The 24,626-nt window shown below is 44.9% G+C and overlaps 1 protein-coding gene across 9 annotated transcripts in view; it reads right to left on the reverse strand.

Annotated features, from left to right (window-relative positions):
- Positions 1 to 24,626, reverse strand: part of TAOK3 (TAO kinase 3) — a 77,960-nt gene that overhangs the window by 9,116 nt on the left and 44,218 nt on the right. For 5 of the 9 annotated variants that reach the window (XM_069030481.1, XM_069030480.1, XM_069030485.1 and 2 more), the window contains 8 exons: positions 24,230 to 24,321; positions 22,168 to 22,261; positions 20,669 to 20,750; positions 18,057 to 18,224; positions 15,013 to 15,219; positions 12,358 to 12,401; positions 11,867 to 11,924; positions 6,650 to 6,784 (listed from right to left, as the gene is read on the reverse strand). In XM_069030481.1, coding sequence (XP_068886582.1) covers positions 6,650 to 6,784; positions 11,867 to 11,924; positions 12,358 to 12,401; positions 15,013 to 15,219; positions 18,057 to 18,224; positions 20,669 to 20,750; positions 22,168 to 22,261; positions 24,230 to 24,321 — 880 coding nt within the window. Of the gene's footprint in view, positions 1 to 6,649; positions 6,785 to 11,866; positions 11,925 to 12,357; positions 12,402 to 14,627; positions 14,963 to 15,012; positions 15,220 to 18,056; positions 18,225 to 20,668; positions 20,751 to 22,167; positions 22,262 to 24,229; positions 24,322 to 24,626 lie in introns of those variants that run through there. The other 4 variants (XM_069030486.1, XM_069030487.1, XM_069030488.1 and 1 more) reach the window with 4 other exon arrangements.

The raw sequence follows: 24,626 nt of genomic DNA on the forward strand, positions 1-24,626 counted from the left end.
TTAGGAAGAGCCTCCCAAAGCCAAGGAAGCACCTGATTGCAAAGGAACCGAAAAACCAGCCTGACCACAGCACTGTCATACTCGGGCTGGTCACTTTAGTGAGGCTGAGTATCCACTACAAGGTGATGATGTACAAACCACGTCCTTCCTTCAAGAATTTTCAGGTTGTTATTTTGGAGTTGGCTGGATTAAATACGTACTCACACCTCAGCAACTGGTGTAACAGAGCAGCCTGTAAATGCTTGAGACCCAAACAGATCTAAGGCAGCCAGCAGGAGTATGTGGGATTGTAGGAATGACCACAGAAACACAAACGCTGGGTTAGCCCTGCGTTCTGCTACAGTTCAAAAAGCTTCTGGTTTTTCCAAGCGTAGCAAGGACAGCCACACTTGGAAGAAGTTGGGAATGTTTGTAGGAACTTGCACATTTCAGTCAAGTTCAGCAAGAATAAGATCTCTGCCAGAAGCTTCCAGGTAAGGAAAATTCCTCTGAGAATCCAAGTTAATGATAAGAGACAGATGCCAGGTAAGACAGGCAGACCCCCAACACTTCACACATGCCACTGACAATGCTAAGTGACATCCAGCTGGGAGAGAACAGCCTTGGTGAGGCACTTGAAGAGAGATGGAGACCTGGGAGCCACCAGCAGTACAAGATCTTCCTGGATGTGCTATTTTTGGGGCCTGGCCCTTTTGTGAGCAATGGGATGTTCTGCACAGCACACTCCGTTCCCAGACGTTGGCAGAACAAAGCAAACAGCAAGAGCCTAAGAAAAAATGGATCTAAGGATCCTCCAGCAACTTTGCCAGTCTCCTTTGGTCTGATCTCTAATGAGATGTAGAATGTGCACTTGTTTTATTTACAGCAAAACTCATTAACTTTTATCCTTGTTTTTTTCCCCTGCTCCTCTGTACCCCATTTCCAATTTTGCTCAGCTTTATCATTATAAGAACTCCATCTTGGAAAGATTTCCCATGAAATCTGGGATATTTATCCCTAACAATAGGATGCAATTGCTAATTACAAGTCTAGCTGATAAAGCCTTCCAGTCACAGCAGAAGATGAGACACTAAAAAGTCAGAAGAAAACAAAAGCAGCGTCTCATCCTAAAGATGAGAGAGGAGAGCAGCAGTCTTGGTGGACATCTCGTGGATTTAGTCTGTGTCCAGCAAGCTCATGATAAAGACTTCATTTATCACCATAATCTCCAGTCAAGTCCAACACTCTTCAGGATTGTCTTCGAAGACAAAGTCTGCACATGGTGATCTCAGGGATGAGAAAATGTGGAAAAAATGAACATTAGTTACTGAACATGCCCAGTTCAGTACCAGAGAAGTCCTTCAGACTATGAATGAATAAAGGATTACAGTCTTAAAGATTAAGCCCCTAATGAATGAGCAGCTCCAGCAACCATTTTAACAAAAAAATTTGGGGATGTTCCAGTAATCACCTTTCTGGTGTTCTCAGACAAAGACACATGGAACTCCATGCACTATTTAAAATACCCTGAGTGGGAAGGGCCCCACAGGGATCACTGAGTCCAGCCCCTGGCCCTGCACAGACACCCCAACAACCCCACCCTGGGCATCCCTGGCAGCGCTGGCCAAACGCTCCTGGAGCTCTGGCAGCCTCGGGGCCGTGCCCATTCCCTGGGGAGCCTGGGCAGTGCCCAGCACCCTCTGGGGTGAGAACCTTTCCCTGCTCTCCATCCCACCCCTTCCCTGACACAGCTCCAGCCATTCCCTGGGTCCTGTCCCTGGTCACAGAGAATAGAGATTGGACCTGCCCTTCAGGAGGAAGTCCACAAACATAACCCCATAGAGATTATCATGGGAGAAAAGGTGATAACTCCAAAATCTGTTCTCCACATAACCAGGAAGTGTCAGGATCCTTCACACCAGAAAGCTGCAGTTTCCTGGAGCTCTCCCTGCAGCACAGAACAATCAGGTCATCAGGAGAACCAAAAACCTGTATAAACCAGAACAGCTTTTATTAAGGTATGACATTTTCTCAGTTTCTTATCTCTCTCTATCTTTGGCACACACAGAACTGAGAACAGAGATGTCTTTTCCAACCTACTCCCACAGGCAGTTCACTTGCCATAAAATCCAAACTTTCTTTCACCCCTCCAAGATTTTAGCTTTACATAAGGAAGTTAAGCTCACAACTTCTCCTCCAAACCAGCAGCTGTTTAGAGTTCCCTTTTACACTGTTTATCCAAGACACTGAACCCTCTCCTAAAGGACAGGAATTCTCACTTCTCAATAACCAAAATACTGAGCTCCTCTATGCTGGAGGAAGCAGAGCTCTGAGCAAGACCCTGCCAGCTGCTTCTCAGAGCAAGAGGAGATGAGAAAGAACAAGTCCAAAATTTTAGAAGAAAGGTCTACAAAGGCAGCAGCCAGTGGAGTCCATTGAGAGAAACTCAACCCTCTGGAATAAAGCATCAATGCTTCAGCAGAAGAGGGTGCAAGGGAACAGCTCCATGTGAAGGTACCTGGTTCTGGAGCCAGGCTGCCCTGGTGCCATTTTTTTGGTCACATCCAGGGAATCCTGCTCACATGTATGCACACGCTTGGCTCTGCAGGTGAGATCACACAGTTCTTTCACTGGCATTTGGATTTCAAAGAGAACACCAAGGCCTTTGATAGAGTCCTCACTGTCTGATCTTACTATGAAATGAGATGTCACAGATGTGAGGAATGAATCCTTTCCCCTGAGGGTGGGGAGGCCCTGGCACAGGGTGCCCAGAGAAGCTGTGGCTGCCCCTGGATCCCTGGAAGTGTCCAAGCTCAGGGTGGACAGGGCTTGGAGCAGCCTGGGACAGTGGAAGGTGTCCTCGTCCATGGCAGGGGGTGGAATGAGATGAGCTTTAAGATCCTTTCCAACCCAACCCATTCTGGCATTCTATGAAGTTTTAACTACTCGATCATTGCCTTTGAAAACTGTAAAAGCAGCTGTTGAGGAGATGCATGAGGCAGAGGGGACCTAAGGGGTCAAGCTTAAAAGACACCCAGAAGTGCAGATCAATGCATCTCTGAAGAGATTCAAAACACAGCTTTCCCTTGAAAATGTGGAGAGGTGTAGTCTCATCAACATGCCCTCTGCCCTTCTTTTCAAACAACAGCTTGCTGAGCTTCAAGAGATTTCTGGTTGCAACATTTAATTTATGGATCACTGATAATCTGTGAAACATGGAGATGTAGGTGTGCCCGGTCTCCATTTCAGATGGCAACTTTTACTGCAACGGCAGAAATATGCAGGGTGTTTTCCACCACTGTTCCAGGTGAGTGATGGTTACTGTCACCACACAAAACTGATTAAAGAGAAAGGTGGTCCAGGAAAAAAATGACTACTAAAACTGCTGATTGAATTATGACCAAAGTTAAGCTCTTTCATCTTTCTTAGATACATTTGCTCATTTTCATTATTTTCTTTAATCTCAGCAGTATTAAAGCACTACCGTAAGACTGGAAAGGGATATCCACAGCCTGTTTCTTTGTGGATAGTTCATTTGACTATTTTCTCTGGAGGTCTGACCAGTTTCCTTCATATTCACATGATGCTTTTGCAGAGTAACAGGGCAGAGGAATCTCTTAAAATCACAGGGTCACCTGGAGTGTTCAGCTGTCTAATACAAGTTCCTCTGTGACCTCTGCACTCCCTGAAACTGCTTCACCTTGTTTTTGGAAAGAGATCCAACTTGTACGTTGGATTCCTTGTAGGAATGCCAGTCTTACCTCTATCTGCAATATCCTGATCTATGGGAGATTAGCAAGGACTTGAGGCCCCCATATCCTGGACTGCACCAGCAGGAACAGCTGTGGAGTGACCAGCCCCAGACTTGATGCTTTTCTTCTAAAAGCACTGCCCCAATCTCATATTGGGGGGTGGTTTTCAGCAAATCCCATAAAAAGAAGGTTTTGCATCCAAATATCATCCCATATTATTGATTTTGGGGCCAGAACTCCCATTTTTGATTCTCTGTAATACAGGCCACCTGATGCTCCCAACTGCACAACCTTTCTGTGCCCAGGAAGATGCTTCCAGCTGCTGAGAAATGGGCAGCAGCCAGGATGTAGGGAACCATCAAAGCTTGCTGGTTTGCTTGTTTCTAACCACTGTGGGATCTTGAGCACCCATTCACATAGGAAGAATCTTTTCCAGCTGCTGTTGAAAGAGTAAACTAACACGGAGAAATGAATAAAGCCTGAATTTCTGGGTTCACACTAAAAATTCCAGGCATGTTTAGGTGTTTCTCCCTGTATCAGCTCCATGACTGACCTTGCCTTCCTCACAAACACTGGACAAGGAAGCAGGAGGAAGTTCTCCCTTGGCCAGAGGAGCAGCAGCATTCAGCGCTTCTCCCCAGTGACATCATCCAGGCACTGAATGGTGACAGTGATAAAAAGTGCTCCAACACAAGCACTGACAGCCAGATTCTGTGCAATGGAGTTTAAACTTTTATTTTTTCCCCCTAGATTTCCATTTTGGAACATGAAGAGGCAGGAATGGAAGATTATTAACGGGAAAGCTCATCACAATGAAATATTTCTGTGGCAAACACAGGGACACTTCTGCCTCACCACATAACCTCAGAAGTAAGGACACACCAACACCTCCTAGAGTGCTCAGGTGGTGTGTTGGGAACTTCCCTCTACACTGGGAAGAGGATATGTGTGTAAGATGGGGACAACAGAGCATGTTCCACAGAACCCCCCCCCCCCCCCCAAAAAAAAGAAGTTCTCCAAAAAGCTTTCCATCTTCCCCACCCAAAATTAATTTTATCTTTATCATCACTTGGTCACTGCAGCAAAGGGATTCCGCAAATCCAAGTGAGCAAGGAATTAAGGCAGACACAATCCCAGCCCCACAAAGGCTGCCGTGGGATTCAGGAGTGACCTTGGGATATCAGCTGTCTTCCCCAGAGCTCAGGGATCTGGGAATACCTCACAGCCCATACTTCCATTAGCTCCCAAAGAGGCTGTGCAATCCCTTCAAGCCACCCAAGTAGCCCAGGGGTGACATTTCAAAGGAATGCAGGAGTTATGGGCTCTGCTGCTGAAGGCAGGACACAAGGTGCAGCAGCTTTGCTCAGGGACTAAAAGAACATGAATATATTCATCACACATATCAATTTATCAATGAAATTGTATGTCTGGAGTATGATACATGAGTCATTCATCATTTCTTCCCTCCAGCCAACCTAACTGGGTCCTACTTTTATCTGCTCAGTGCAGGCAGTAGAAGAGCTGGCACTACACTGGGTACAAACACACACACTCCAAAAGGAGAAATTCCCAGGGCAGAGGGTCTCCAGGAGAGCAGGGATCCTGCCCCTGTCAGGTGTGCTGCATGAAGTCCTCTAACACACACATTTCTAGGTCACTCTTGAAACTGGGGGGGAACAGGGGACACCAGCCTAGGGAGCACTCAGGGTATGGGCACCCAGAAATACACCTGCAGAAGATGAGATTCAGATTCTCCCAGGAAGCATCTGGGCAGATGCCACAGCATCATTTTAGATTTTAACAGCAGCAGCAGCAACAATCACACAGAAAAATTTGGGCTGGCATGGCTGCTGCTGCTTCCCTCCACTCACAACCTCTAGCTGTGGTCACACACACACACACACCCCCCCCCCCAGTGTCTTGTGCATGCAGGAATGGGAAGCAATTCTGGGGATCCAGAAATGGTGGTCTGGAAGAAGAACCCCGATGGTGGAGGCAGGAGAAAGCGAGAAGGGGAGGGCTCGCTGGTGTAATTTCGGGGTTGGTCCAGGATGATGTCATAGCACTGAGCAAGTGCCATGGCCAAACCATGGGGACTTTCTAATGCTCCCCGTCCATCTGACCTCTAATACCAGCGGGCTGAAATATTTAATAGGACATTCATTTTACCTCTGAAGGGCCATTTTTCACTGCTTTCCCTGGAAAAGGCGGCTCCCAGCCCGAGTGGATGCGGGGTGGGGGAGGCGGCACACAACTAACTCTTCTGGCACACACCCCTTTCCCTACTACAAAGGCATCCACAGCAATCACATTTGCAATAGTACAAATCTTGATGGATTCATCCCATCCCCCTCCCCTTTGTAAGCCCACAGCCCGCTGTAAGCCCTTTCCCTCTCTCTCCCTTATCGCAGCCCAGCAATCCTTCCAGAGGATCAGGCTGGAAAATGCAGTCACGGTACAGTTGCTTGAAATAAATGAATGAATGAAAAGAAAAAAAAACCAGGCAGCAGCTCAGGGCAGGCAGCAGCGATCTTATTGTTCCCAAACCCATCTGCATCTGCATCTCCACAGCGTTTCAGCAGCTTTCACACATCCCACACATACTTTATGCACATGCAGATAAATATATTAACAAAAGGGGCAGGTGGGGAACAGAGCGGGGGGAAATGAGATGGTATTAACTTCACACAGGAAGGTAGGTTATCTCACAGTGGAAAAGCACAGAGAAATTAAACATATTTCACATTAACATATCTCTCTTTCTCTCTCTCACACACACACACACACATACAGAGGTAAAATCTCTTTCAGTGCAATATCCAGTTGCTATGCCAACAGCACCAACAGCATGGGTGGCAATGGCAGCGAGGGGCTGTGGAGTGGGGTGGGATGGGGTGGGGTGGGATGGGGGCTCTTACCAAAGATGCTGATTTGATTGTGGCAAAGCGCTCTCGGTTCCGGTAGTGGAGGGCCTGATTCTGCACTGACTGGGTAGGCCGCACCTCAGGCCTGCGATCCCTGTGGCCCACCTCATCCCTTATAAATACATGATCCTGCAGAAATGGATAAAAACAAGGAGAAAGTCCGGCTGTGCTCTTCCCGCGGCGGCTGCCTCTCTCTCACCCCTCTGTCTGCACAAGCGCGGCTGTAGGAGAGGCATAGTTCAGCTCTCTGCTTAGCCCCGGCAGCTCCCACCGTACAAAATGAATAAGCAACACATTGCAGCTCGGCTCGGCGCGTCAGCTGATCGCTAGCGGGATGCCTCCGAATCCCTGGATCGGGTTGCCTTTTTTTTTTTTTTTTTTTTTTTTTTTTTTTTTAAATCTCCCTTTTTTTTTTTTTTAAACCTCCAGTATTACATATGTGCCAGAAAAAAGCGAGCCGGGAGCAGAAAGCGGAGCAGGGTGATCGGAGTCCTCGGGAAGGTCGGGTTCAAGCACTGCAACCCAGCGATCCTGGTGAAAACGTGATTCCCATGTCTAGCCACAGAGATCCTGTTCCCTTTTAACACCAGAGCAACATCCTGCCTCATTCCCTTGGCCGAGCGGTGTGTCCTCGATAGGGTTTCTTTGTCCCTTGTTTGCTATCTGCTGTGGGGAACGAGCATCCTGGCTAAATCCACGGCAGGCTGGAGAGGACCAGGAAAACCTCCGTGACCACTCAGGGATCCTGCTTTCCAGTCATGATCCTGCACAGTTCTAGCACTTTCTCTCCACAGCCCACAAAGGATTTTTTTTTTTTTTTTTTCCTTTTTAAAGCAACAGCTCCCAGGTTTTAGCAGAAATGGTTCCCGGTGCAGCTTCCCTCCTGCTCCCTGGCAAGGCTTCACCGGGACCAGCTGTGCCTTTCCCAAACAGCGTGGGCAGATTTTGCAGTGGAACAAAGGTCCAGGAGAAACCCTCCTCAGAAAGGCCAGCAAAAAACCACACCACCATGATTTTCCCACTTGGAATGGTGACTGCCAAAAGTCAGCGCACCTGCAGGCTACACCTTGGGGATGGAGCAGCCTTTGGACACCAGGCACACCCTGCTCCTGCCTGGCAGCACTGGCTCTGCAGGGCCACATTTCACCCACCACAGTGTCATGACTCCCATCCTCAACCTCCAGCTCCTAAAACTTCTAACGAAGACTGAGATTCTTCCTGAATTAAATCAACTTTCCAGTTCTCAGGGGTGCAAAATAAAGGCTGTCAGTGCCTAGAAAGCCCTTGCAGGGAAGAGCTGCCCCCATGAGCAGGAGCAGCTCTGCCACCCTGCCATGCCCCAGCAGACACCAGGAAGGTCAGAGAGCCCCACAGTGAGAAACCAGGACACTGTCTCCATCAGGACACTGCTGTCATCCCCATGCTCCTTTCCCACCCCACAGACACCTTGTTTTCTTCTCTGCTGGCCTCAATTTTCAGCTGCTTCTCACCTGGACCCACACACATTCAGTCCCTCTCAACAGGATTCTGGGAATGAGCTCAAGCAAAAGCCAATTAGGTGCAGAAATGCTGATATTAAGAGCTGAACACCACATGGATTAGAAGTGCTTTAACCCCAAAACCTTTCCTTATCCTTCCTTTTGACTGCTCCCACTCCATGCTCACCTTTCCCTTGCCTTTGCACAGTGCCCAAGGCCACCAAAGAGCCAAGTCTGCACCAGCTCCTCTACACCCACACAAGGGACACAGAATGAGCCAAAACAGAAATATGGAGTGTCGTGAAAAGCTGCAGTTTCATTTTATATTGGTCATCCTTATCGTGGGCATTTGTGGCGCTGTCTGACAGGGAAGGCAGTGAGACCACAAGAGACATCACTGAAAATTGGGCTGATCTCGGATTTCCAACTTGTGCACGTTGGTGTGACACACAGGGCTCTTGGATTTGCCCATTTTCCTGAGAAAGGCACATCTAAGGCTCTAGAACAACCACCCCCAGAAAATCCTGATTAAACATTTCAAGTTCAACAGCACCACTCAGTTTAATCTGACTCATGGCCTCACTGGAGGGATCTCAAACCCTGTAGGAAAGATCTACACCAGACTCACCCACCTGAACCACAGAGGAAACAACAGCACACAGGAGCCACCAGTCCTGTACGCAACCATGAAATGAAGGTGGGGACAGGACAAATGTCACCCCATGTCACACAGAGAGCCTGCAGCAGCACCTGTGAGTGCACAGGGCTCCCAAGGTCTGCTAAGCAATACCCCAAATCCCTGGATCATCTTCCCTCTCTCCATTACACCAGTATGGCAGGAGGAATGGGAAGTATTAAATCTAGAGAAGCTGTGAATCACTGAAAAAGAACCCCAACTTTTAAAATGGGCATTTAGACTTTTCAGAATGCTCCAAAACACCACCTAAAATAACAAGTTTAAGTTGCAATTGCTTTTTATGCTGGAAAATTAATCAGTGATTTACTTTCTGAGGTGAATTTTCAGAGGACAGAGCGTCACCCCGGCCTTGTTTTATGGGATTTCTGGTTACCTCAGTGCACATGAGAAGTTCAGAGAAGAATTAAATTGCCCTTCAGGAATGTGAATTAACCACATTCTACATTTCAAACTCAGCTGGGCAAGAAATGGGAAAATTCCTTTGCAACTGAGCATGCCAAAGGACCAATTTCAAGTGGGCACAAAGCTCAGTGGTTGTCCTTGGCACCCCCTAATCTGGGATCAAAGTACTCTGCAGCAGACAGGCACCCACCAACTCTCAGCTAAGCCCAGAGAACCTTAACAGGCAAAACATTTTTTTGGAAAAGCTGTCCTACTACCAAAAAAACCCAAAACTTGGCACGAAGAGTTACCGAATCTAACAGGTTACACTGCCCCAGGGACAGCTGGTAAGAGAAATAAACCTAAGAGTAGCCACATCTCCACCAGCCTTCCACAGATCAGGTGACTGATGGCAAAGACAAACATCTCCCTACAAACCCAGAAAACAGAATGTTGCTACTTTTATTTTAAAATAAAATTCTTCTTCTCCCAAAAACTTGCTAAGAGACACTGCAGTCATAACTGTTGGCACAGATACGGAAATTTTATTTCCAACTTTTAGCTTCAGATGTGTGGGAAACAAAGACCCAAAACTGGCACCTCAGCTCAAGGTACTCAGTAAGTAAAATCTGACTGAAAGCACCTCAGAAACTTGTCAAGTTTGGGTCAGGGTACCTCTCAGCCCCAAATCTGCACTTCAAACCCTGGTTTGTTTTTAAAGTAATGTATCTTCTGTATATGTTTTATTTTCCACCTGTTTTCTGTGATTTTTTGCAATATTTGCATTAAGGATGCCAGTTTGGGCATGCACAGCTCACAACTCACTCATTAAAATCCTTCTCTTCAGGGCCAACAACCCAGAATCTTCAGCTTCCCACCAAAGGAATAATTTGTTCTTCTGACTCTATCATCCACATAAACAGTTTTCAGGTTGATCACAACAAGGGGGGGGGCCAGGGATTTGGCTGGGACATTGCCAGAACAAAACCCCTCTCAAATATTTCCACAGCATTATCTGACCAGAGCTGGTGGAGCTTCCAGAGGCTTCCAGCTGGATCTAAATGGCTTCTCCTGGTGTATTCCCTGAGCACTTCACAGTGAGTTTGTGCTCAAACCATAAGTTCAAAATCTGCTACAGAGTGGCTTTTGCTCCTAATCCCATCCTAGTTCTACCACACACTGTCTTTTCATCCTTCTCCTCACTGAAAAAAGGCCTTGACCATCCAAACTCTGCCCAGCCCCAAGCTGGGACACCTTCTCCTCAGGAGGAACACTCCCTTTCACACTGGGCTTTTTTGCTATAAAACCAAATAAAACCTTTACAGATGCAGGAGGACTCACTAACTGGAAGGGCTGCCAGTCTCCTACACAAATAGGAAAGGCAATTTCCAAGCCATAGTAAGGACTTCTATGGAATTGCAGCAAATCCCTGCTTTCTAGGAATTTAAAGAGCAAGGAAAACAACAGTGTGGCATCGTTTGTCTTCATACACTGCATTAAGTGCCTCAATGATCGACAGAGAGGTTTAAGCATCAAAAGTCTTTAAAGACAAAGCTTCCTGTCCCCAACTTGCTTGACACGATTCCAGAAGGCACGTGAGGGGTCATCACTGCCAGTGCATGCAAGACAAAACCAAGCCATTACCTCAATATCCTCTACACCTCATAAGAATCATCTTTTCCATGTGTGAGTCATAAATCCTGACACCCAGGACAACACCCTCAGCTTTCCCTTGGCTGTAACTCATGTGCAGCAGCCACCCCAGAGCTCTCTCCATTCACAAAATTCCCCACAAATGCTGAAATTAATTGTAGCACCAACAGGAGATGTGCACAGGTTAATTTACTGGATCTGGGCAGTCACTCAGATTGTAGCAGTTATTGCAAAGGTACTTCATTATTACAGACAATGGGCGAGAATTTGTGACAATCAACTACAAACATCCTCTTTTCATTTTTTTGTTATAAATTAGATCTTAATCACAAGATTTCCCTGACATTTTACTGCCCAAGTTTCAGAAAGCACTGATGATTTTAAGACTGAAGCAAGAAACAGCAACAAGTTAGTATTGCAGTAGAAAAAAAAACAATATAGTACTGATTTTTGTTTAGATTAAAAGATTACATCTTACTATTATAGTTTTGTGGGAATAAAATAATAATAAATTCATCGGAGACAACAAAATAATATTTCTGGGAAGCCACCCGTGCTCATACTGCCATTTACCAGCAACTGAACAAAGCAGGTGACAAAACATCTCTGATGCATCAGCTGATGCCTATACTCATTTTATTGTCTTACTCTGGGAGCCAAAAACATTTATCTTCATTTTAAAGACAAATTAAAACTGATATTTATCTGATTTTAAAATCTGGGTTATGTGTCTTTGAAGCATAATGTATTTGGAGTTTAACTCCCTGCCCCATTTTGTAGTTTTTGAGGGCTCTCAGATACAACTGGGTTTGTATCAGAACTGTCTTTTCAGCTCTCAACCTGTGCAGCTGAACAACTCCTAAAAGGAGATGGATGTGAGAATGTGTATCCATAGGCAAGATGATCCTTGGATGGAGTAGCAAAGTTATTTAACTATATTCGGAAGAGACCCAGAGTTCTTACACTGACCATACTGAGATGTACATGGAGGAGGTCACCAACCTGGAACCTGCAACAGGGCAAGGAAAACTTCCTCATCCAAGCCAGGCATCTGAATTTCCTGAAAAGAATATGCTGCTGATTAAGGTGTCCTCCTGAGAGAGCAGGGTCTGATCCCAAGGATGGGCTTCCTGCCTGAGTAGCTCACATTATTGCCATTTTTTTCCTCCCAGGAGTTTAGCTCACAGCTACAAACTAAAAAAACATAAAAAGCTCCACATTCGATTATGGCTTGTAATTATTCTTAATATTTTATTCCTGTTCAGTGATTTTTCTTCCAACCTAACAGGTGTATTCTGACAGGTGGGAGTCACCTTTGTTCTAAGCACAAGTTTAAAACCATGGAGCTCTATTGTGCTGTGGAAAGGATAAGGCTGTGCCTGTTTTCCAGAGAGGATTTATCCCATATGCAGGCAAACCCCAAGAACCTTGGCTGCCATGAACTAGCATAGCCAGTGAAAATTAACCAGATCAGAACAGGTCATTTCACTTACCCTGTGACCACAAAACATTTTTGGAAGTTACAGCCAACTAGCAGCTGTTAAGAAAAAGAAAGAAAATGAGTTGTTTATAAGTGCTTTTACTCCATCAGCCTCTTCCCTAAGCCTGTGCCTCAGGGTAACTGGTCATAGGACAGATGTCAGGAGTGCTCCACGGAGATGCCTGAGGCTTCTCCCAGCCAAGCACCACACAGGGAATGGGCTGCTCCAGATTTCCTGCAGGCCAAGGCCACCCCAGCCTGGCTCTCCACACCAGGCAGCAGCTGGAAGCACTGAAGGCTGAGAATTGCATCTCACACAACCACAGACTCCTCCATCCTACGTTTTACTTGCACATGACGTTCTGGGGCTGTGGCCCAAACACCAAAAGGTCTCTGACACTTCAGAGCTTTGAGCCATAGAAAACACCAACACTCCAGGCCATTTTTCCATCTTGGACACCCTTTACACCATCTGGAGGTTGTTCATTTGGGTTCCACGTTTGTGGAATACTGCAATTTTACACAACATTTTTGACTTCACCCATGTCAAAAGCATCTCATACGTGACCCTATACCCACAAAGTGCTGATTATGTTCATCATTATTTTCTTTTTAGCCTTTAAAGGCTGATTAAATTCAAAACAAGAGCTTCAATTAAGCTTACACCCCAGGTTCTTTCCATTGTGTTTGTGAGGGGCTCCAGAGTGATATCCAAAACTCAGCTTCATCACAGTTTCCAGAAACACAGTTAAAGCACAAAGACAAACTGAAATCTTGCCAGAACAAGGAACTTCACCTTGAAAATCAAGTGGGATGCGTGTGGATATGAACTCCCTGAAGTGCAATTTTAGTCTCTTCACTGCACACAATATTAATACACACAGTACACACACGAAGCAGTTTTCCATTTAAAATTGCATTCCCGAAAGTAACAAAGAATAAAAAAAATAGTGTACTAAATTAAAACAATATATTTGCAGACTGGAATATGTCCTGCTACACAGAGTCCAAATCTGCTTTATGAATTACATACAGCAGAATGGAACATTTTCCAATGGAGAAGGAATCTACTCCACTCCAAGGATCAGCAGTCCCAGCCAATCATTAACTGGTAACATGAACACCATCAGTGCAGACCTGGGCTTTCTGCACTCAAAATTACCCTTAAACACCTGTGTTAAGTGATCTAGAGGTGATTTCTTTTACAACACTTCAGCTGCAAGTGTGCCAGGCACCCTGTTTTTTTTCAAATCAGATAAAACTTCCATGTGGTATCCTGTTTGTGCATCCTACTCAACTGAAGGGCGACACACAAGTCTAAGAGGACTGAATTCACAGCATCAGAAATCCTGTATTTGTACTTTAAAAGTGCATAATACCATTATAGAACATAAAATTAGTCTTGAAACAAGCAGGAACTCTTGTTCCTTGTGGAACATCCTTCCACAAATGCCATTTAAGTCTCGCGGAAGCACCTCATGTTTCATCAACTGTAATGACTCTGAGCATTCATTACAACCTATGACTTCTGTGTAAATCAGTCCCTCAAACTTCCATTTTAATGCACAAGTAAATATGGCCATTTAACAGTGTGAAATTAAAGTTAGCATACATTTTGAAAACAAAGTAAGAAAGACCTCCAATCATAACCACCCAGAACATCCATCAGTGGTGCTGCTATTCATTCAGGACAGTTCCATGGGCTGGCATTTGGTACCTAACACCTTGTTTTCACCTTTCTGAATAAACAATCTTCTCTGAAGACGCTGTCAAGTGTCTTTAGGAAACAGGCAAACCCCTGAAACCTTTGCAACTTCTCTACCAGTATCTTTAAATATGTAGGACCATGTTTTGTTGAAGAAAAAATTTTTCAATACCTCTTAATATTCAGTGACACAAACCCTGCACTTCAGGAGGAAAAACTGCTTACAAATATTTAGTTAGCGACAACCAAGCTTTACTGTAACCTTGCAAACAAGAAATTCATACTTTTCATGCTGCTGCAATGTTTTAGCTCCTCTGGCAAAAAGCAAACGTACACTTTGAAGTTCCTTGCAAATGAAACCAACACAACCAACCTACATTTTTGCTGCCCACTAGCAAATGACACTGCTAAGGCCAAGCCAAAACTGTATTAGTCAGACAAACAGTGGAGATGAGATGCTGGCTTACAGCTAGACAACCTTAGCTTGATATTCAGCCCTAAGAAAATGAAAGGCATCAGATCACAGCATGCAGCAAAGGAGCAGGAAAGTACTGAGTGGAACTTGACTCCAAACATACCTCGTGGGAAGGGTCCAAAGTTCTGCACGCTTCCACTCCTCACGAGGAAAATCCAAGTGCAGGCAGGTTTGAATCACACACTGTGCCTGGCAGAGGGTTAGCTTGGCTGCTAGGACCACTTGTCAGCACAGCAGAGAACACAGGACAGGCATTCCCATGGAAACAAGGATGTCCCAAGCAGAGAGGAAGAGGTGCACATGCAGGGCAGGGCATGCAGGGACTCTGGGTGACCCTGCCTAGGCACTGACAACTCTTTCAGTAGCAACCTCTTAACATGGACAGAGGTTATTTAGATGCTTTTAAAGACAAAGACCCCGTAGAATTTGACTCTGGCAAGCCCAGCAGCAGCTCCTGCTCTCAGCACAGAGCACCAGGGCACACGTACCTTCTTGTGAACAACGGAGGAGGTGGAATTAATGGTGCTCTCGTCACTATGCATCATGACCAGCTCAGGGCTGCTCTCATCCAGGACCTCCTGCATGCTGCTCACACTGCTGCTCTGGCTGCCTGTGCTCACAGACATGCTGGGGATGGAATGGTTGCTGCCCAGACTGTCCATCTTCCTACTCAGGTTTGATCCATGCTCACTGTCCTATAAAACAAGGGGCAGCAGTTACAGATCCCGCAGATCACCTGCCCAGCACGTGCCTGCAATGCCCAGAATTTGTTTTAAAGGTGACTCTGCAGACTTCAAGGGTCTTTGGGCATTATTTTGCCAACTGTACATCTCAAAGGGCCATTTGGGTTCTGGAATTCTCCATACTGGGCAGGCAGCTTCTGCCTTTTCCCCTGCAATCTGATTACATCAGGTTTCAAGTCAGTTTTTTTCCTTATATCCTTAAGTCTGGGCATGGCTCTTGGCTTGATAGGATACATCCAGGAATACTGGATGGCTGGTAGAAGGAGCCTCGTAATTTAAGAGAAATTATCCAAGTTTGAATTAAAACAATGCTTTGAGTCAGGATCTGCTATAACACATTTCCTGTATCAGAAAATATGTAAGACAATGAACCCATTTGTTTGTTATTTGATACATTCTACGTGGTGTAGAGGTGATAACTTCCATGTCCCAAGCAGTCAACAATTCTATTTTATCAAGCTAAAAACCCCCAGAACGTTGTGTTTTCAGCCAAGATAAAGGTGAGTGAAGAATCTTAGCAGCTGACTCAGATGAGCCTGCATTATTATAGGGGTTAAAACTTGGATATACATAAATAAATATTCCTCGTACAAGAGGTATTTTTGATGCTACAGACAAGTATCAGAAGTTAGCAGCCTTTTTTCTTCTTCCATACCCATAGGAGTACAGCAATCCCAGAGTATGCACTTAGTCTGGACTGATTTAGAGAATTTATGGAGTTCTTTGTAATTAGCTAGTGGCACCGAAGAGGCTTGCAAGGAGCTCACAGTGAGGACAGAACTCTGAACATCCTTCAGCTCCTGGTGTGAAGCAGCCTTGACTCACTAAAATGAGCAGCCTGCTGCTGCATCCAGTTTGCCCTGGCCTCTGAAGGGAGCTTGGGGAGAATTCCATTACAAATCAATTAACAGGGAACTCATTTTGTTGGAGACTGACAGAAAGATAAAATTGAGACTTGATAGATTTGTTTTTGATTGTGTGATTATTTTTTAAGCAATCAGCAGATCATTATTCAGAGCCTGTGTGAGAGCACTTAAAATCCAGAATACTACTATTTTACAGAGAACATAGGTGCAGGGGAATGAAAGTATTTTCAGGATGCTTATATAGAGTTGCAGAAGAAATCACATAATGAAGGATCTGAGGCTGTGTAATTAATGAATGTTTATGCATGAAGGACAGAGATGAGATTGCATTTGCAACCTTAACACTGGCTTCCTGACTTCAACTTTAACCTTCTTGGAAGGGCTCTGAGGAAAGCATTAGTAATATTTTGCATATTAAAGATTTGTAAGGCTCATCTTCCACCTTAGAAAGCCCAAGGTAGAAGAAGGAAGTGCCTGGTGGCATTTCCAGTGGAGCAGGTTCTGTCCCCAGTGAAGCAGGAACTGCAGCACATGCTGGGTCTCCTTCTCCTGCCCAGTTAGTGACACACACGAGCAATGAAACCTCCTGTGGTGGGACAGGGGCTCAAGGGTCAGTGCAGAGCATGCTGTGCACATGCAGAGTGTCATCAGCTGCATCCCTGCCAGTCCCTGCAGAGACAACAGCTCCTCTCCCTGCGTTTTTGAGGAGTGGAGACAGGAGGAACAGAAGATGCACCTTGGAGTCAAACGCTACCATGGTGTTTCCTGTTGAGCTTGGAAGTGCTTAACAGCCAAGTGAGAAACCCATTCCCTGGCACTCTACTGCCCTGTCATTCTGCTGACAGCTTGTCACATGTGGGGACAGAAACTAGAAGGTTTCAGTGCACAAGTTTGACAATCCCCCACTCCCCAGCTAAGCTCTGGGTATGGAAGTTGGAGGGCACCTTTAATCCCAGCAGTTGCTGTTCTTGCTCCTTTGGGGCTTCTTCACAGGGAGGGGGAGCACAAAGTGCCAGTCCCCTCCTCCTGCAGCTCCACCTGAGACCCAGGTGCCCATTTCTTAAAACAGAGCTCCAGTTTAGCTTTAAAGGAGCACTTGACACACCCAAACCTCAAACCCAGCCCCCTGCAAACACTCTCAGCTTGGGGGTCTCACTGTGTGTGTTATTGCCTCACTCCACTGGAGCAAAAGGAATACAGACATCAATTTGTCTGTCAGTGTTTTTCATTGAGAAGCAGGCACAGATTTATTTATGCATTGTGCCTACACCAAGTGACATTAATTTCCATCTAAGCTCATCAATTGAAAAATGACTGGTTTCCTTCTCTCAGCCACAGTTAGGGTCAATTATCATACACTGATTAAGTGGGTTGTTTATTACAAGATTTAAACTGAAGCTGCGTTTTAGGTCTTTAACCTTTTTCTTCTTTAACATTAAAGAATTTTAAAAAATAAGTCTTACTAATTTGGTGATTTGCCTTTCAGCTCATGAGAGGCCAATTACTTTACATTAAAGTTATGGTAATTGAAAAAATATTAACATTAATGGAGTTGTTTTGACTGTGCAGATGAGAAAGAAAAGCTTGGGCTGTCAAAGACCCTCCTCCACACAGGCAGGGAGTCACTTCTCACAGAGAACCTCCCTCAGAATGAGTTTCTTCCATAAAGCTTCCAGAAGAAAGGGCAGCACTGGAAAAAAATCCAAAGTTTTACATGTACAGTAAGTAACTGGCAGTTTGAACACTGAGTAAGGGCTACTCATCATTATCCTGTCCTGTCCTGTCTCTCTGCTGATCCAGATGATACTCCAACAACATTCCTCACCTAGGCTGTGCTTGTTCTGCCACCCTAAGAACAGGAACATCTCCCTGGCCCTAAAATTACTCATAAGAGTGTTAAATGGGGTAACAAATCACAAGTACCTCCTCCTCCTCCTGGGACTCATTCAGGGGGCCATTCCGTGTCTCCTGGAACAGGATTTTCTTCATTTTCCGGTACTGCAGGTTGTCCAGCTCCCTCACTGCATCCTTGGTCCTTTGGATGAGGTCTATGAGCACCCTGGGTGGTCGCTCCCGGCGCACAAAATCGTGCTGAGTTAAAGGAAATAAAGCACCTCATTTCAGACACTGGGGTAACACCAGGGACAATGGGGACTTTTGAGACCCCTGAAGTGACAGTTCCCATTCTGGAATGTATCTGTTCATATTCAATAACTGGCAATACCCTTTCTCAAAAACTCCAAACACTCTGAGCTTGCACTGGGGTCAGGTCTCCTGAGCTCTCCAGGTTACACAGACAATTTGTCCCTTCCTGAGCTGGCTCACTCAAAACACACGAGGTGACACTTCAAACCTTGGAGGCACAAGAATTAACAGAATGCAGCCAGGACAAAGAAGAGTCAACCTGCAAAGATTTATCCTGCATCCATCTATTCCAATTCACACGTAAAACCAGCAAGGAGACCACAAAGTCTGTTTATACCCAAAGCTTTTGTAGCCAGACTTAAAATAAAATCAGGCTCTTGCCAACTCCTGCACAGGTTTTAAGTGCACACTTAATAAATTCTCTAATGGTATTTAAGAACATGATTAAAGCCTCTTCTCTGATTTATCAGATACATTCTCCTGAACTGTACAGCTGGCAGTGGAAATTAAAGTCTTCAGCTTTCCCATTTAACCTTGGCTAAAGCTGACAACCTGAGTGTCCACTTGCCAATATTCTGTATGGCATCACTACAGCTGGGTGTGTTGCTTAGTAGTTCCCAAGGGGGATGGCTTAAGGGCACAAACATCCTCTGAATGCTTGTAGAAAAATTTACAGTGAAAACAGAAAAATTTGCAGTGAAAAATAAAAAAGAAACTGGGGGGAAAATGTTGTTCTCTGTTGCACATTGCAAATGCCACAAGGGGCTTTTGTTAGAGCCTCAACAGCTGGACCCACCTGCAAGGAAATTCTCAGGAGGGTCACCTTTACCTGCTCGGCCTCACAGCTCTCCTGTGGGCTCAGCTCAAGAATGAATTCATCCTCTGGAGTTGCAGTAACCAGCACATGGAGCCCCAGCCCACCCTAAAACAGGAGCCTTCAACAGAAGAGCTGAAAGGATGAGCTAATCATCTTTTAATGATTTGTAAATAAATAAGGAAAGCATCATGCCACAAGTTTGTTTCTTGTTTTTAATTGAATTCAAACTGTTGTGCATTTGAGTTTTGCTAGTGGGGACAGCCAGTTATTTCAGTACCCATTTTTTGCTTGCAGTGATAGTATTTATTTTTGAATCAGAGCTGAAAGTTCTAAACATCATTTCACACAGGAACAAAATGAATCATTTCTGCTCCTCAACGCAGATAACCACCATTTATTTCTCCATGAACAGTAGCAATCTGCAGCTTATTTATGATTAGGAAAAAAAGGAACCCATTTTTATCTCATTGTAGATCATTTTTAGAAAGCAGCAAAGTATTTGGAACAATGATCCTGAACCAAAATCCATTCTATGTGTGCACTCAAATATTAAAATGTGACCACATGAAAAGTGTAGGGCAGACATAAATAAAATAGAAATATAAAATACAGAATATACAGGATTTCAGACTCAGATCTCAGCTCTAATTGTTTGTACAGACTCCAACCTAAGGTACTCCTGAAAACACATCCTTCAATGAACTCAGCCTGTTCCTAGAGAGCAACACGGCTGCCAATCCCCAGGAATCAATCATTCCAAAACCCACAACATAAACCTATTAGCTGGTCAGGGTGCTACAAGGAGAACCAGGGAACAAAACACTGATTATTTGCCACAGCACAAATGTACCATAGGAAAAAAAAAATATACCAGGTGCCAAAGGGAGCGCAAATAGCTCCTTCATCATTTACCTGGAGGGGTCACTAGCACCAGCAGCCAGAGGGAGAGCAGGGCTAATAATCAATTTTAAGGAAAGGCAGTAGTTAGAAGAAAAGCCAAATCCTGATGGAGAAGGGGCTGGACAGGATTTCATACCCCGCTACCTTCTAATGGAAGGCTGCTCCTGAATTTCCCAAAAGCAAAGCCCTTGGAGCTGTAAACAGTTCCTCTATTTCCCAGCTAAACTGAAACCAAATGACTTAAACTGGAACTGATTTATGATTCTGTGATTCACTGACAAAACCTTGCCAAACTCTACACACATCACTCCCAGGTCCCCCTCCTACAGGCTCTTGGCAATTATGGACCTGTAAAAACCCTTTCCAAAATGATTCAGTTATTTCCAAAACAAGTTTAATTAATTGGGTTCAGTATAGAAACCATTAAAGGGATTTAAACAACTTTTGGGTCTGGTGGTTTGATTAGGGGAGGAAGTCAGCCTTGGCCTATCCTTTTAATGCTACTTTTAACTGCTAAGCGTGATGCATGAATGGAGGAAAAAAGAAAACAACAAAAAAATCCAACCAAAGAGTGGATTTTTGTAAGGACAAATGTTTGTTCACCATCTTTATAATTATTTCGGTAGACAAACAGATTTCCCCCCAAATTTCTGGAAAAGATTTGATAAATTACCCGTAACAAATCCGTTGATGATGGCCTTTCCTGAGGTATTTTCTGTAAGCAGTAATCAACAAATCCCCTAAAGGAGTCTGACCTGCAAATAAAAAAAAAAAAATAAAAAAAAAATTCTAAATGCAAAAAAGAAGCTTAGGATGTAGAATATATTCAAACTTATTTGTGCAAAGCAAAAGAAAAATTTTGACTAATTTGCTCTTAAGTTCTAAGGCAGAGAAAGTTACTGGGTTTTTCCAAATTCCAGGCTGATCCCATCAGCTCTTTCCCAGTTAAAGGCTGTTGAAACAACATGGACACACAATCATCCCCAAGCACAAACTGAAAACGAGGTTAGAACTACATGTACCAGTCACTATTTATGATTTTACTTCAACTGCTTTAAAAAAATGACAGTGGAATTATTGGCAACTCCAGAAATGCACTCACTGATCTCTGGGAGGTTATGGAGGTAACCCTGCCTCGGGGTACAGCCCCTCAATGCTCAGTTCAGCAACACTTGAGGCTTTCTGTGAGGTTTTATCACAGCTGCAAAGAAGGAAACTGATCTTTTAGGTGCCACTGGACTCAGAAGCAGCACAAAAGGCACCTTGGTGACTCCCTGTGCCCTCTGACAGCAAACAGGGCACTGTAAACAAGTGCTTGCAATCAAGAACTCTGATCTGGTGCTGTTTATTCACAGCTGTCTCTGCTCTGCATTGCAAACTCTGCACAGAACGTGGGGACCACGCTGCAGGCAGCAGAGCAAGCTCCTGGAATCCTGAAAAACGGACAAAACAGAGGATGAAATAAGGGAACTGGAGTGGTCTTGATAAAATGATCATTTGATAAAGTGATCAGCAATTAAACAGTTGTGCTGCTTAAATGCCCAGCAGAAAAATGGGGGAACTTCACACCTCTCCAGGAGCTTTTGTTTCAAGCCTTCTGCGAGCTCTGCCAAGCATCACCCCACAGCAACATCCCAGTCCTGGGTACAGGGAACAGCAAACAGGGCAAGCCCTCTGCTCCCACAGAGTAACAAACTGTTCTTGTATCCAAGCTCAGATTCTGGAACGCCTGGAGCATGGGGAGTATTCACTGGCCACTGAGCTCTGACGGCTTTTGGAGTCACCCACTGAAAAAAATATCCAGTTACCTCCACATTCTCCTCCCTTTCTCCACGTTTCAGCTGCACAGCAATGCTAACAGCTCTTCTGCTAACGGGGATCTTTGGCAGCTGGAAACTTTGCTGATGCTGAGCCATGGCTGGTTTAATGCATCTAAGAATATTTTAATTCCTACAGCAGCTACAGCCCCAGAATTAACACTTCCACACACTTAGACTGTAGAACAGCCAGACTGACAGAAGGTCAAAATTGAGCCAGCCTACACAGGATTTGAGAACACACACAAATCACTGCACTGCAACCAATACTTTCCTTGTCAGGTTTGAACTGTGCAATGTCACAGGGCATTTTCAGGGAAATAAACAACAAATCAGCTGTTAATGGCTCTCTTACCATTCATTTGATTGTAATCTAGGGGAATCGTTCTGGGCTATGTGATATAAGGCACTCATTGCATTCATGTTGAAAAGTGGAGGCTTCCTTTCAGCTGGAAAGAGAAGAGAAAGGTGTGATAAGGCTGTCTGGAAAGAAAGGAGAAATGTATGGAAGTATGAGCAGAGTATCACTGCTAAATCAATACTCAGTGCTGTTGTCATCACACTTAGGCCAATTATTTTAATATCCCAAGTTAGACCAGGACACTCACTCAAGGAAAGCTGCTGTTCACTTGGAGAGGGATGACAAAATCCAAAGAGAGCAGGATACAAATTATAAGGAAGAGTTTGCAGTAAATTTTGCTTTAAATGCAACATCTCACACCTGATCTGCTGTGGCAGAATTAGCTGAAACTGAGTAAAACTGAGCTTAGGCACAGCTCAGGGCCAGGACACTCTGTATGAGTCCCTACAGATCTCTGATGCACTGCTGGAACATCTAGATTACAGGAAAGAGTGGCTGCCCTGCCTCATTTGTCACTGCAAGTGGGACAGGTTACCAAATTCACTTGCCAGATGTGCCATGAACTCCCTCTCACTGAAATCCTTCCCAGTCCTTGCACCAAGAGGGCACCTGCCCAGCAGCCCCTGACCTCTCAGGAGGGCAGAACTCACAGAGAAATTGGGGGAGGCTGGTTCTCACCAAGGTCAGTGGTGCCAGGATTTTTCAGTTCTTTCAGGCCAGGGCAGTCCCTTGTCCTTGTCATGCAGCATGCAGACAAAGCACCAAATCTGCTTTTCTTTAACCACTACTTACTCCAGCTACCAAGGGAATTAAGACATCAGCATTCAAAGAAAGCCAAGTGCTGCAACAAGAGCTTTCCTCCCACTGCTGCCTGACCTCGTGTTCAGACAGGGAACCAGGCGAAGGCAAAGTTCGCAGTGTAAAAAAGTTTAATGCTTCTCAAAAGGGTATTTTTAAAGAAAGAAAATCCATCATCTCTGTAAAATGGCTTTGAGGTTCCTGAGTAAAAAGCTCCATAGAAATTCTGGTACCAAGACTGTGTCTACATAGGGTTGCACAGTCTCTCCCCTACTGCTGTGATTTACTCCTTAGAGGTTGTGACACACCTGAACTCCATACAAACAAAAGTCATTGGCCATATGCAACAACAGAAGTCTAAAACTTCCAATTTGGGCATTTTTTGTATCAAAATACAGACCATGTCAGCATGCTGGCACATAAAATACAGCCATGTTAGTTACTAGTTATCTACACCATCTCAATTCTGGAGACATTTCTTCTCCTGCACATCCCCCTCTGTTATCTCATACATATTTCTGCTGATTAAACATTCACCAGTGACACTTTCAGTGAACTCACCCTCACAAGAAGTTATTGATGTACTGCTGTTAAATAGAATCCATATCAAGACTAATTTTTGAAAATAATCTACTCAGCACATGCAGTGTCAATATTCAAACTTGAAACACACACTTAGAGTCTGCTCTGTGTACCTGCCATCACATCCACTTCTGCTCCAAGCTCTGTGGATGTGTATCATTTGCCCTTTGCAGTGCAAACCCTTTTCTTCTCCTCATGTAAAGAACCTGTCCACAATGATTCATGGCACAAACTTTTCAGCTGAGACTGAAGATTTTTGTTTCAGAAGGCAGGGAAGTAAGAAGAATTGAAAATTAAATGTAGGTCCTTTCTGACACGCAATCCTTAGGACACCCAATCCCTTTACACAACAGCTGGGACAACTTTCTCAGAGTCCAGCTTGGAAAACACAGATGACAAACCAGGGTTTCCCCTCACTCAAGAGCAAAATGCTCAGGTTCTCCAGGGAATAACTGAGCACACCAGACTAACACGAAAGCACAGTGCATGAGCAGCTTGCTCTTGATTTGCCAGCGAGTAAAAGATTTAACTCAACTGTCAGAGTTTTCCAGAGTTTTTTTAAGTCAGGCATTTTACAAGGAAAATCTTATGAGGAATAAGGATCTTCCCTTTTTGCAGGAGTTCCTAGTACACTGCAGAATTAATTATCCACCTCAGCTGCTGTGGGCTCACTCACCTAACTCGATGCACGTGATCCCGAGAGACCAGACATCCACCTTCCCATCGTACTGTCCCTCATCCATAGCAAGGATCACCTCTGGTGCCATCCTGCCAACCACAGAGCAAAGGCTGCATTAGGGGACACACAGGGTCACTCCAAGCACACAAACTGAGGTGGTTTCACCCCCTTTAGCAAAGCCACAGGGCAGGACAGAGAGCAGGGAGCTGAGGAGAAGTGTGCTGGAATGGAACAAAGACTGACCACACCAGCAACTTGTCAGAGGAAAGGCAGAGAGAAAAAAAGAGGAAAGGGGCGGGGGGAAAGAGGAAAGGCGGGGGACAAGGGTCAACCCAATCATCTTCCTGTTAGCAGAACATGCTGGCACATGGGAGACCCCCCCTATTTCCAAAGG

This window comes from Aphelocoma coerulescens, chromosome 15 (genome assembly GCF_041296385.1).
Source record: "Aphelocoma coerulescens isolate FSJ_1873_10779 chromosome 15, UR_Acoe_1.0, whole genome shotgun sequence".
Taxonomy (NCBI): domain Eukaryota; kingdom Metazoa; phylum Chordata; class Aves; order Passeriformes; family Corvidae; genus Aphelocoma; species Aphelocoma coerulescens.